The sequence below is a fragment of the Phodopus roborovskii genome, unplaced genomic scaffold, assembly GCF_943737965.1.
Source record: "Phodopus roborovskii unplaced genomic scaffold, PHOROB, whole genome shotgun sequence".
NCBI classification, from domain to species: domain Eukaryota; kingdom Metazoa; phylum Chordata; class Mammalia; order Rodentia; family Cricetidae; genus Phodopus; species Phodopus roborovskii.
The window spans coordinates 6670624-6684689 of record NW_026126469.1 but is presented as its reverse complement, the minus strand read 5'-3'; the positions used below and the strand labels follow the sequence as shown (position 1 = coordinate 6684689).

Here is a 14066-nt window from a genome sequence, read left to right as displayed (position 1 = left end):
CTCAACATAAACTAGAGTCATTGGGAAGAGGGAACCTCAGCTGAGTAAATTCCCTTGTGGGCAGGTCTGTGGGCCACCTTGTGGAGCATTTTCTTGATTAATGGTTGATGTGGGAGGGCCAATATCACTGTGGGTAGTGCCATGTCTGGACTAGTGGTCCTGGATGCTAGAAGAAAGCAGGTTGAGCAAGCTGATACACCTGCATGGCCTGCCCTTTTCTGAAGAGAAAGGAAGAGGAATGAATGGGGGGAGGGCTGTGTGATAGGGGAAATTGGTGAAAGGGACTAGGAGGAGAGGAGGTAGGAAGGGGAAACTGTGATTGGGCTGGTAGAAATTAATTAATAATTAATCAATAAAAAAAGACTGCACACTGTGTAATGCCAGTCTTTAATAATGTTTAGGTTTGCTTTATGGCAACCTGTAGTCCATGTGACAGATATTCAGTACGATTGTAAAGTGCCATTCTAATGTCCTTTGTGTCCTGCAGGCATGTCTGTGCAAGTAAGGTTGGTGCCTGTGATGTCGTATACCTCCTGTGCACAGTCCCAGGCGTGCTTGGAGTCTAGGAGTATCTTTCCCTATGTGTTTTTTCTTCCCTGTGGTTGATTATAGCTTGAAAGAAGAGGCACACCTGTGTCCACACTTCTTTCCATTGTCCCTCGATTTTTAGATTCTAACCACTAAATTGTTTGTGAAGACTTCATGCCAGTGGACTGTTAACTCATTTGCCATTTTGTGTAATGTGAATGTTTCTGGCACAGCAGTTCCCGCCACCCTTCTCAGCCCCAAAGAAACGTGCAGATGCTATATTAGTTATAAAGTTGTTGGCCATTGGCTAACGTTTCTTATTGGCTAGCTCTGTCTTAATTATTAACCCATAACTACTAATCCATGTATTTCCACATGGTCTTGGCTTACTGGGAAATGCTGGCCGGATCTGCAACTCCTTTGCCTGCTACATGATGATGTTTTATTCATTAACCATTAAGAGAAACAAATTTATAGAATGACATCTCCCATGACCTTTGAGCTATTATTTTCTTGAAATCCAGTCATTGACAAAAGGAAGTGTGTTTCCCAGAACTGTGTAGCTTCCTGATGCTAGACATTTTACTGAGGATAATTAGTCAATGAATTAAAGCTATTAGATTTAATCGGCATAGGCTTCCAAGTTACTCCTATGCACAGAACATTTTCAGTTCTTATACTTGAGTTGCCTCTGTATTTTTTTGGAAAGCGGTGGCAGTATAATTAGAGACTGCTTTGTGTGAGGCATGGTGTGCTAGGTTCTATACTACTTTGTCTTGATCTGTTATTTGTCACTGTCTTATGATTGCTGGAAATACATATGACAGTGAGTTTCACTGTTCAGAAACAAAAAGGAATCAAGGAAAATGAAGCTTCTACAATAAAATTGTGAACTCTGCCCAGTGGAGCAAATGAGAACAGATGTGTCAGCTGATGTTTGTCACCTTAGCGACTGTGCACGAATCTACTGATATTTTAATTATTGTCTGCTCCCCCAGGGCCACTCAGACCACAGCCTGGCAGGGCTTCTTATCTGTGGTCCCAGCTCTGCCACTGCCATAATATGTAGGTTTAAATCAAGTCTTTATCGTTCGATTTATCAGTAAGACCCAGGAGTCAAAGGCTGGGGTGGAAACCTGCTAGCTCAGAGAGGCTGAGTCACAACTAGCTGACCTGTCTCTTCCCTCATCCCAGGACCAAGAGGGCTCAAACTCTAGTCCCTGCCTTTCCTTTCTGTGCATCTCTTCTCTATCTAAATTGCTATCACAGTGACTATATATTTAGGACTGAGAATATTGGAGTTTCTTGACTGGGCAATCAGCTTCACATCTGTAAGAGAGGGAGACAGGACATCCTGGCTCTTAGGCTTAATTGGGACTGACTTTGAAATTTTGTAGTAAATAATTTACAATACAATTTGTAATTATTGGTGAAAAGATTGACTCTCAGTGTAAGTTGGGAAACAGAAGATCAAAGATTTGATTTTTAAAAATCATTTATTTTGTGTGTGGTGCTAGGGAATTTTGGGGGCCTTTTGTACTTTAGTGCTCCCACCATGCTAGGTGTCAAACTCAGGCTCTCATGCATTCTAGGGAAGCATTCTACCACGAACTACATCCCTAGCCCATGATAAAAGACATGAGTGGTAAAAATATAAAATCTTGAATGTATAAGACGAGGATTGAACCAAATGTAACACGTGTCAGCATTTGCTTGTCATTGCAACAGCTGTACCATCCAGTGGGAGATATTAATACAGGAGGAAGAGATGGAGGAGATGGGAGATGTATGCAAGCTGTACTTTCTACTCAGTTCTACAAACCTAAAAGTACTGGGAAAAACTCTCTTTTTCTGTCTGTGTGTGTGTGTGTGTGTGTGTGTGTGTGTGTGTGTGTGTGAGAGAGAGAGAGAGAGAGAGAGAGAGAGAGAGAGAGAGAGAGAGAGATAAAGAGAGAATGTTCTTCCATGGGTTCTTAGCATGCAGAGTTAGTTTCTAACCTGTGTCCTGGGGTTTCCAGTGTGATTGCTACTGGTGTATTTTGAGTTGTAGTCAGCTGGATTTGCCTCTCTTCTGTATATCTAATTTTCATTGACTGTTCTTCCCACAATAGTTGGAATGCCAAGATGCCCTAGAAACAGCAGCCCGAGTTGAGGGCCTTCCCCTGGATGTCTCTGTGCATTCTCACCTCCGAATTCTGGATGAGGAGCATACCAAGGGAAAATATCACCATGGCCTGAGTGCCCTGAAGCCCTTCCGGACCACTTCTAAGTAAGGCTCTGTTGGCTATTGGTTCATCCACAAAGCACTAAGAGTAGGTTTGAAGTCTTGGGCTAAAGCCAGGACAGCTGGGGAGGCCTAGTATTTGTCAGGAGCTGTTAAACATGTCAGCCTCAGTGTGTGCTGACACCTCATGGTTGGATTTTTCTCTCCTTAGGCACCAGCACCCAGTGGACAATGCTGGGCTTTTCTCCTACATGACTTTCTCATGGCTCTCTCCTCTGGCCCGTGTGGTTCATAAGAAAGGGGAGCTATTAATGGAAGACGTGTGGTCTTTGTCCAAGTATGAGTCTTCTGATGTGAACTGCAGAAGGTAGGCGTCTGTGGTCCACCCTATATACTGGATGCTAGGCCTAAGCTAGGTGGGCGGGCCAGCAGTGTGGAGTCTGAAGTGCCGAGGGTGGAAGCCTGTGGACTCTTTTTCCCTTGCCATATCTCTGTTTCCCTCTAATTGTGTTTCAATCAAGGGCTCTCTCTGTTGCTCTCTTAGCCCCACTTCTCTTCCTGAGCCTCCACGGAGATTTTATGGCTGTCTTGTGATAGTACATTTTTGATGGTAGTCTGATTAAAACCTAGTGTGTAGAATTGCATTTTACCACATGAACCTTGAGAAAGGATTGGGAGCCCTGGAGAAAGGAAGTTTGTATCTACACACTTTATTCAGGGAGACCTTTGAGGAGAGGAGGGAAAGGCTCCTGCTCTCCTTGTTTTTTATACTTCAAACACTCCCTTCTGAGAGTGAGTGAACACAGGCAGTGGGGACTCTTCCTCTACAAGACAGGAGAGATTTGTTTATGCCATGACCGGGCCTGTGATGGCAGGAGCGGGGCTAGGGTCTATCCCTTTTCCTGGGGAGATGTGTAACATAGGACCTGTGCCCTTGTAAAGACTAGAGAGACTGTGGCAAGAAGAGCTGAATGAAGTTGGGCCAGAAGCTGCCTCTCTGCGAAGGGTCACGTGGATCTTTTGTCGCACCAGACTTATCCTGTCCATCGTGTGCCTGATGATTACACAGTTGGCTGGCTTCAGTGGACCAGTAAGTTCTAACTATCCTTTCTGAACATCTCCAGGGGCCCAGTCATGGCCAGTGCTAACCCTGTTGTTCTGTTGCAGAGGTTATGATCACCTTTGGGCTAGTTAGCAGCCTTAGGGATGCTTCTAGGTCTACTGAAGAGGGTCAGTGGATTTGGGAGTGGATGGTGGCTTCTCAGCTAGAAGGATGAGGACGCAGTACTGCAGGAGAAGAAGCCATTGGCTTGCTTTCCTGGGGCTGGGTCCTGCACAGAACCTGCTTGTTGGTTCTGTGTTAACATGAAGGAACAGTCTCGGACAGGACAACCATGTCTTGGCAGTGCTGTGAGTGAGTGAGCTGAGTGTTGTGTGGCATGGGCTAGCAAGTCTGTGTTGGTGACATACCAGATGCCTGGGGGCATAGTTACCATGTTTAATGACTCTAAGAAGTGACCCCTGAACAAGCTAGGAACCTATTAGAATTTTTAAGTCATTCTAGTTTTATATGTGGTGTTGACAGTAAGCACTGGGTGGCAGCCATGGTGTTCCTAGTCTATGTGGATGCAGTGTGGGCTGAGGGGGCTTTGGAGAGGCGTTCCCAGGGCACTGTTTCTTGCATCTGCTGTGCTGCCTGACACTTGAGATTGTGATTGAATTCATTCTCTACATATTTGCCTTGAGGCATCGGAGCAGTAGTACTGTTTAGACTGTGCATTTTCCGTGTGTGGGTAAGCTGGAGGTTCATGGTGGGGTAAGTATGTGTCTAAGATGCATGGTGATGAGGTAACATTAATTTACACTTTTGAGGTGTTTTGTTTCTTTTTCCCCCCCTTCTTTTTAATGTATGATCCTTTAAAAAAATAAAAGTCTTGGTTTTAGGTTTCTTAATTGACCAACTAACACTTCTGTTTAAGTTTTAAACAAAAGGGACCACGTAACTGAAATGTTATTGGCAAATGACAAATGTTGCATAGAGCCAGAGTCCCCCAGGAAGAGCTTCTGTCATTGCTCCACTACAGGGCTGGTGGCTGCCTTGACTGGCCGGCACACACAGTGTGCAGTGTTTCTCACTGAAATCCTAATGGGCTTTCTTAATTCCCTTCTTGGGGAAAAAAATGCCATGGATTTCAGGGATTCAATATTTACTCTAGAAAAAGTAATTATAAAGTACATGTTCCCTTTGGTGTCGTGAAGGTCATTCTTCGTGCGTCCATTCAGTTACTCTTTCACTTCTGATGCAGCATGCTGGGGTGCTAACCTAGAAAGTTCTAGATGGCCGCGGAAAGGGGAGTGCCTGTCTGTAACAGGAACACATATAGACACCTCATTCTGTCTGCCCTTTTGGGAAAAGCCCTTGAAGGTTCATGGGCCTGAGAAAGCTGTGGGCTTGTCCATTGTCTCTTTTTTGTGAAAATGATGAGAAAGTATAAACAATGTAGACTTCTTTTTTGGAACCCTAATACTGATAAGTCCTTTTTTCACTGGAAATTGGAGAATCAGACTGGTTTAAAAATAATAATAAAATTAGCATTAGTGGTGAGCAAACCTCCCGTAAGTGGATATGGTCCTTTTGAGTAACTTCCAGTGTTAGATTTTTGCACATTTTCTGAGTGGGCATGATTTTCAGATTGGCTTGTTCTGTTCTTACCAAAATCTTATCCTAAATTATAGGCTCCAAACGTGGAACATCCCCTTAGGTCTCATTGAGCCTTGATAGTCATGTACAGAACAAATGAAACACAGTCAAGTTGTGTTTGTGTGTGTGTGTTTTTAAACTTGGTCAGTTGATGCTGACCTCAAAATAGCCCAAGGTTCTGACAACACCAGCAACCAGTGCTCTCGGGAGGTGCTTCAGGATCGTGCGAGGCTGGCACATTACCAGACTTTTAAGGGTACAGGCTTTACTTGAAACAGAGAACAGAGTCACTACATTTACAGAGATGTTTTGGGGCCTTCTTAGGCTAAGATAGTTTAAAAGGCCAGGCCTGACCTAGAATTTGTGTTCAGAGAGTTAGCACCTGTCCGAGAGAAGGCTGCCCTGTGCAGTATCGTCTCGTTAGTGCTGACTGCTACAGGCCTTGTGGGGAAAGGACAGTGAGAAACTCGGGGAGAGGTAAGTTCCCACCCTTCAGCCTCTCCAGCCACAGCTAGATCGATGCTGTCAGGGTCTGGACTTGGGGGGACCAGTGACAGAAGCTGTTCTTTAGAATTTTCAGGATGGCTGTATTCTGCGGTCAGAATGAGAGTCAAGCTGGGCAGAATCTCTCCAAGAGCTCAGGTAAGGTAAAGTTTATTCACTGGGAATGTTTTCCACAGCGAGACAGCTATGCTAACCACTTCCAGATTCCTTCCAGTTAATTTAGACTTAAATGATAAACTTAAACCGTTTTAAAAATCAAAACAAAAACAAAACAAAACAAAAAAACCAAAACGCAGTTTGTTTGGATTTTTCATGAAACCCTGCTTTTCTTTCCCCCCATACAAGCTCATGTGAAATGTCATTGCTTTTTAAAACCCTATGTTGGACATTTCTTTACCTCTCTCTCTCTCCCCCTTTGAAAGTTTTGCATAGTGTAAATTTGCCTGTGTCTTTTACCTTCCCTTCTCCTCCACTCTGGGAGGGGCTGATTGCTTGTTCAGTGCTGAAAAGGGGCACCCTAAAAGTATAGGAAGGAAGGAGTACTTCCAAACACCACCTGCTGGCCTTCCTTGGAGACCCCTGCTGTGTGTGGGAAAGTGCTTCACTGAAGGCCAGCCTGCTGAGTTGCTTCACCACAGGAGGATGCATACTGGAAAAGAAGCTAATCTCCTTGCTAGTAAATCTATGCAGTGAGGACCAAACATTGAGTCTCAAAATTCTGAGGGAGGATAGAGGTGGATCACAGCAGTTCTCGGAGTCTGAAATCTCCTATTTGATCAGGTTGTCTGTTCACTGGGGTTGACATGAACCTAAGCGTGGGGACCTCCTGGGACCTAGTAGACAATTTGGTATTAAGTTACATTTAGGAAAACTGAAAGGATGAATTACCCTAGAACCCTGGCTCTGGAATTGAGTGTTAGGTGATTCAGGTTGATATGTCTGGCTTCTGTCCTGTGCCATTTAGTAGCTTCCAGCTCCAGCCAGGACTCCTTGCTGTAAGAACCAGGGTAGATGGGTGTGTGGGTTTCATTTCTTTTCCTTTAAAGTGGGCATTGGTTTGGTTTTCTTTTGTTATAGTTTTGTTTGATTTTTGCCAACATCAGTTTTGGCTAGCAGGACTTGAAAAGACTCCAAAGGATGCCAACACACCTGCCCCAGCTGGCCTAGAATTTTGTACTCTGTCTGGAGAAAAGTGTTGCCTTGTAGTTTAGCAGGCCAACAGCACCTGTAGTTTTACGCAGGGTACCTTGTTAGGAAATTTCTTTTTTCTTTCCTTAATCTTCTTTCTTTAGCAGCAAGGTTTTTATTGCTAGAGAATCTACTTGATTGCAGCTTCCGGATCCCCTCCTGATGAAAGCTGCCCAACCTGATGTACAGACTCTGGAAGCAAATATGGCTCTGTTGTGTATTTCTACTGTGTATAGTTACAAGTCGGAGCCAGACGGTCCATGTGATGGCTATCCCTGTATGACTCTGTATGTTCCCATGTATGTTCCTAATGCCCTCACTATTGTACAGTGTTTGTGAGATGCTCTTTAAAGATGGTATCTTTATATATATATATATATTTCATTTTCAATAAAAGTATATTGCTTCCCACTTCCTGGTATTTAATGCTGTTGCTGAATGTGCCTGTGTGAGTGTGTGCTCCGGCGTTGCAGGACCTCAGAGCTGGAGGTGCACTCGTGGTTCTTGGGGGCTGGCTGTCTTCCCTCCCTGCAGGTGGTGTTAGACATATGCTACCTGAGGTAACATGTTTTTGTTTTTGAGAGGGTGTGGGCATGGGGAGGGCTGGAGGGAGGGTCTCTGGAGTTTGCTAGTCTGCTTTTTTTTGCTCTCTTCTGTCCCATTAAACTGCCCGTGTTTGTTTTCAGGGATGTTTTGCTCTTCTCACTCTTCCCCGTACAACTGTAGGTACACTGTTCTTTCTTATCAGATGATGTAGAGAAAGGTCTTGATGTCATTGAAAGAGATGTAGCCACGTGTGAGAGGATTCAGAGAAAGGCCTTGATGTCATTGAAAGAGATGTAGCCATGTGTGAAGATTCTGGAATAAGAATTAAATTCAGCTCATGGACAGGTTTATGTTACATTAGAAAGAGTAATGGTCATGATGGCGCCCTTGAGGAGAAAAGCAAATGGTTCCTCTGTCCTGCACCTGTGGACAGGTTGCTGGTGATGTTTGGTCCAACAACAGTTTTTTCTTTGTTTACATGCTGAATACCTGTGCCGTGGAACTGCCTGCTCTTTCTAACCTAACATAACACTGTGGCATTGTGTGTGGTTACTGTGGAGGATGTTGACAGTGGTGTGTGTTTCTCCCTGTAGGCCTTCATGGTGAAACACCTCTTGGAGTACACCCAGGCAACAGAGTCTAACCTACAGTACAGCTTGCTGTTAGTCCTAGGCCTCTTTCTGATAGAAGTTGTACGTTCCTGGTCACTTGCGCTCACTTGGGCACTGAACTATCGAACTGGCATCAGGTTGCGGGGGGCTATCCTGACTATGGCATTCAAGAAGATCCTGAAATTAAAGAACATTAAAGAAAAGTCTTTGGGTGAGGTGAGTTCAGAGCCTGTGCTTTGTGCCCAGAGCAAGCTTTCAGCTTGCATTCTTAGTCTTGGTCCCTGCTCTGTCTTTGACCTTTTTCCTGAATGTAGTGACCCCTGTCCTATAGGCTGTTTGTCATATCTTACAGCTCATCAACATCTGCTCCAATGATGGGCAGAGAATGTTTGAGGCAGCCGCTGTGGGCAGCTTGCTGGCCGGAGGACCTATTGTTGCCATCTTGGGCATGATTTATAATGTAATCATTCTAGGACCAACAGGCTTCCTGGGATCGGCCGTTTTTATCCTCTTTTACCCAGCCATGGTGAGTGAGCATCTCTTAGATGTGTCTTGGTCGCTTCTTCATGGGGGACAAAGTATTTGTACTGAGTTACAGAAAGCACATCATCTGGGACTTTCTCCAGGAAGGTACCTCATGGGAGAGTCCAGTGCTCGATGAGCTCAGTTTTTAGCAACAGGATTTGGACTTGAGAGGAAAGAGGTGTCATTTGCATAAAAGGTGGGAGCAGTGTGAAAGCAGAGTGAATCTAGGTGAAGCAGAAGGCTTCATACAGGTGAACCTGGCCCTAGGTAACACAGTGTGATCAAACTGAGTCACTCCATATCCAGCTGATGCTGACGAGACTGTCCTGCTCCCACAGTGACACTCATTGTCCGTGAGATCAGAATGTTAATTGCCTTCATTGCTCTACAAGCAGATGGGAATGAACCATTTTGTAGCCCAGGAAGTCCCTTTAATTAAAAACAAACAAACATAAAGCAACAACAGAACTGAAATCTGGTTTGTCTCAGGAGCAGGGTTAGAAGCCCGTTTAACTTTGACTGTTGTGAGGCAGGCTCAGTAGTGCTCTATCTAGTCAGAGCAAGTGCCAGTTTTTCAAGGCACTGCTTTTCCTTCCAGATGTTCGTGTCACGGCTTACTGCATATTTCAGGAGGAAGTGCATAGCTGCCACAGATGACCGTGTGCAGAAGATGAATGAAGTTCTCACCTACATTAAATTTATTAAAATGTATGCCTGGGTCAAAGCATTTTCCCAGAGTGTTCAAAGTGAGTTTAAAGATCCCCTTTGTGCATATAGTAGCATATACTTTGCTCCTTGAGCATATTAGAAACTAGACTTCTGATGTCTATTATCTTCATATAGAATCGTTTATGTTTAAAGAGTTCTTAGGGACTTGAACCTGGAAAGTGATTATTGCCCAAGATATCATGGCCAGCTAGAATACTAAGTATAAATCTAGCTATAATAATCCTTATGTCATCCAGTACTTGATTTTTGGTCTGGCTAGGAAGCCAGTGTAGAAAGCAGTGTCAAGACGATTGGTTTGTCAAGATCCCTGCTCTGAAGCTGTCTCATTCTGTGCTGCATAAATGCCAAAGGCGGTGTGTGACCCTGGGGGATGAGCTGGGCTTCCAGATACTGGGACTCTGTGCCTACCTCTGTTGCTTCCTAGGACTCATTTTGTGATCTTTTAAAATGCTTGCTACAGTTACAAGGTTCTCAGTATTGGCTCCATTCACATGTTAAAGTTCTACAGGAATAGCATGTGAAGTATGTATGTAGTACAAGCCTGTCTGGGTAACTAGCATGACACAGGCATTCAAACATGTCTGAACACAAGTGGGAAGTTGGGCCTTAGAGTGGCATTTAAGAAGTTTGTAGACACTTCACAGGTGGTGGAGTAATAGTATCCCAAAGTGATTTTTGACTCGCTCTGAGAACGGATTGCTTTTTCACAGAAATCAGAGAGGAGGAGCGTCGGATCCTGGAAAAAGCTGGGTATTTTCAGAGTGTCACTGTTGGAGTGGCTCCCATTGTGGTGGTGATCGCCAGCGTGGTGACGTTCTCTGTTCACATGAGCCTGGGCTTCCACCTCACAGCGGCACAGGTGAGGAGACACTGTTTATGGATCCATTCTGCTCCTCTTGGTAGCCCATGTAGGACTGCTACCAAGATGTAGGTATTTTTTTTTTTTTTCATTCATGTCTTTACGTTGAGAAGTGTAAAAAGAAGAAGCTGCCCCTCATACAGAAATAATGTGGCTTATTTTCAGTCAGCCTGGGTTCGGGTTCAGTTTTGGAGCTACAGAAGAACCCATGTCTCATGTCTATTAAGAATTTTAGATGAAAGCCTCTTTCAAAACAAAACAAAAATGATATCTTTAAAATAAAATTGTGGCCTGGAGAAGTGGCCTAGAGGTTAAGAGCATGTGTTGGTCTTGTAGCGACGACACTGGAGTTCAGTTCCCAGCACCCACACTAGGCAGCTAGGCAGCTTACAACCATCTCTAACTCTCGGTTCCAGGAGATCTGACACCTCTGGGCTCCGAGGACGCCCTGTTCATGAGCACATACTCACACACATACACACATAATTTAAAAATAAATCTGTAATTCAGGCTGACTAGGTGGCTTTTGCCACCAGGCTTTATGACCTGAGTCCAGGCATGGAACCCAAAGGGGGGAAGGAGAGAGCCAACTCCTGTAAGCTGTTCTCTGATCCCCACACATGCATTGTGACACACATGAGTGCATCTACACAGAAATTATTTTAGTGTAACTGATTGCCCTAACATTTGATAATTCCAGCCTTCCTACCTCTCGAAAGGAGACTGGTGCTGCCGTATCTCGTGTATAACCTCACGAGGCTCGCTCTCACCTCTTTTTGTATTTTAAGGCCTTCACAGTGGTGACTGTCTTCAATTCCATGACTTTTGCTTTAAAAGTAACACCCTTTTCTGTGAAGTCCCTCTCAGAAGCATCAGTTGCTGTTGATAGATTTAAGGTAAGTGCTTCCTGCCCTCTCCCATATCAAGAGCTCACTGTGCCCTGTATTTTCAGAGTCCACACAGGCCAGCTGCACTTGACCCTGCTTTGCCTTAGGAGCTGGTAGAAAAAGCTGAATTAAGGGATGAGAGTAATGCCATTTAAAATTTTAACTCCTATTGGTCTGGTTCTGGGCAGTGTCCCTTTCCCAGAGGGACCTCTTCTGCCAGGCCCAACATGGATATACACTGTCATTTACTCAGCCTTTAAGTGGCTTAAAGTAGACCAGCACAGCCAGGTGGCTGTTGCATTGCCCCACCCCTTCCTCATTCCCACCGCCACTCTGATTGGTTGCGATGCTGAGTCCTTTTGATATTTCTTTTTCCTACCCAGTGATTGCCACTACATGAGGCAGGGAATGCAGTGACATGGAAATAGTCATAAAACTAGATCATGTTGAGAAGTACAGTTAAGTAAGTACCAGCTCTTTTCCTTGCGTGGTTAGTTGATCAGACCTTTCTGTGTTCTTTGTACCTTCCAATAATGCAACCAACCATGTAACACAGGAGACTAAAGCAACTGCGTAGCATAACAGGGAGCTACCTGGGAGGGCGGAGGGCAGCAGGTATTGATTTGAAAGGGGTTTACACATAATTTCCAGAAAGGAGAAGCAGCTCTGTGTGGGCAGGAGTTCACTGACAGGGCATCCCTTTTGATGGTCTTCCGTGGTCAGTGAGGTGTATACGGGAGCCTCTCTGGTGATATGGAGAGTCGAAGCTCCAGGGCTTGATGGATGATGTTACTCCCTTAAGAGGCTGGGGGAAACAGTAGATGTTCCGATAAAGGTTAGGGTAGCTTGTTGGAATTAATTCAATTGTTTACTTTTATAGTTAATCAGGCAACTTGCATTGGGCCAAGAAAACTGCCTCCAGAGTGTCCCCCTTTCTCTTGTATCCCTCCTCCTCTCCTGGGCACACAAAATAAGAGCCAGAGTCCCATGAGATTGATGTAATGACAGCCAGAGCTTTGACTCACTGAAGCCACAATACCCAGTTGTGGGAGGAAGGGAATATTGTGACTGAAGTCCTTCAGGCCTCCCACCCCCTTTTGTTTCTGTGTTCTTGGCAATAGATGGATTTTGTTGAGTTTTAGATGAAGAAATAAGGACGAAAAGTAGTTTGGTGATCCCCACCTTGGTTTTGAAGTTTCCCCTCCTAAGTGAGACCATGTATTATCAGGTGGCATACTCATATTTCTACTGGAAAAGGACTTTTTTGTCCTTTGTCCGAGTGCAACAGTGTGTTGTTTTGTGTCTGGCAGCGTTGTGAGTATTTCTGCTACTCCAGAGAGCACGTTTTCCTCCTTGGTTTGTAGAGGGCGGGCTTTGTTTTGAATCAAGCTGGCTGTTCAGTTTTGCCTCAGCCTCCCAGGTGCTGAGTTGACTGGTGTATTCCTCACCGAGGGGCTAGGAATCGGTGTTGGTGGTTAGCACCCTGTGGAAAGTGAGGTTGGTAGGTGCTGTGTTCTGAGACTGCTGTCTGTCCTGCAGGTGTACATCTCTGCTTTGAGGTGTGTGAGACCCTTGCCGACTCAGCACATGAGGGTTGTGGGAAGCAGGGTGGAAGTACAGGAAAATCTGTATACACTATAGACACCAGATCTCTCATCTTCATCCTTTTCATGGCTCCTTAGGAAGAAATGGTGGGCATTCTATCCGCATGTGGTTTTGCTCTATGAAGTTGTCAGAACAGTCAATGTCATTCTTAGCTAGTTTCTAGGAAGGCTCTAGGAATTGGAATTCCACAGCTGTTCACAGACAGGGGTGCCACCTAAAATCTAGCCACAGTGAAGGTTCTCTGGGAAATGTGGAAAGTGATAATTGGATGATTATGGCACAGGGAGGGTTATAGAAAGAGAGACTGCGATCCCAGCTGGTGGTGGCAGGAGGCTCAGGGGCCCAGGGAGCTTGGTCTACATGTAACCCTTCCTTTTCTTTTAAGATTTTTTTTTTTTTTTTGAGCTGGAGAGGTGTCTCAGAGGTTAAGAGCACTGGCTGCTTTTCCAGAGGTGTAGAGTTCAATTCCCAGCAAACATATGATGGCTCACAACCATCTATAATCAGATCTGGTGCCCTCTTCAGGCATGCAGGTGTACATGCAGGCAGAACACATTATACATAATAAATAAATCTTTAAAAAGAAAAAAAGATTTAATTTATTTTTAATTATTTCTGTTACGAGCGGTTTCCCCACCGGCCTCTACTCACCGCCATGCCAGCCCCAAATAACACACAGAGACATTGTATTTGATATAGTGCTGTTGGCCAGTTACTAGTGTTTCTTATTGGCTAGCTCTATCTTAAATATTAACCCATTTCTATTAATCTAAGTATTTCCACGTGGTCTTATCTTACTGGAGAGAGGGGCCAGCATTCTGCTCTCCCCATGCTACATTTTGAAACTCCTCCCTACTTCCTCCTCTCTCTTCCTAGTCTCTTAGTCCCGCCTATCTTGCTTTCCTATTGGCCAACAGTGCTTTATTCATTAACCAACAAGAGAAACAGATTTGCAGAATGACATCTCCCATCATCTCCTCTTTTCTGTCTAAAATAAAAAGAAGGGTTTTAACCTTAACATAGCAAAATATATAACAAAACAGTTATCAAATAAGAACCACAGTTAACAATGTTCAGTCCATTAACATTTAGCAAGATTTAAAGAAAATATTTCATCATCTATCCTATCTTTTTGAGTCCTATATGCAACTTCTTTAAT

At 44.4% G+C, this 14066-nt stretch overlaps 1 protein-coding gene across 3 annotated transcripts in view; it reads left to right on the top strand.

Moving 5' to 3' along the window:
* Abcc5 (ATP binding cassette subfamily C member 5) overlaps positions 1–14066 on the top strand; it is an 85992-nt gene that overhangs the window by 12975 nt on the left and 58951 nt on the right. For all 3 annotated transcript variants that reach the window (XM_051191141.1, XM_051191143.1, XM_051191142.1), the window contains 8 exons: positions 2640–2797; positions 2964–3119; positions 3695–3842; positions 8285–8518; positions 8655–8828; positions 9426–9573; positions 10267–10415; positions 11204–11311. In XM_051191141.1, the coding sequence (XP_051047098.1) occupies positions 2640–2797; positions 2964–3119; positions 3695–3842; positions 8285–8518; positions 8655–8828; positions 9426–9573; positions 10267–10415; positions 11204–11311 (1275 nt within the window). The remainder of the gene's footprint in view (positions 1–2639; positions 2798–2963; positions 3120–3694; positions 3843–8284; positions 8519–8654; positions 8829–9425; positions 9574–10266; positions 10416–11203; positions 11312–14066) is intronic.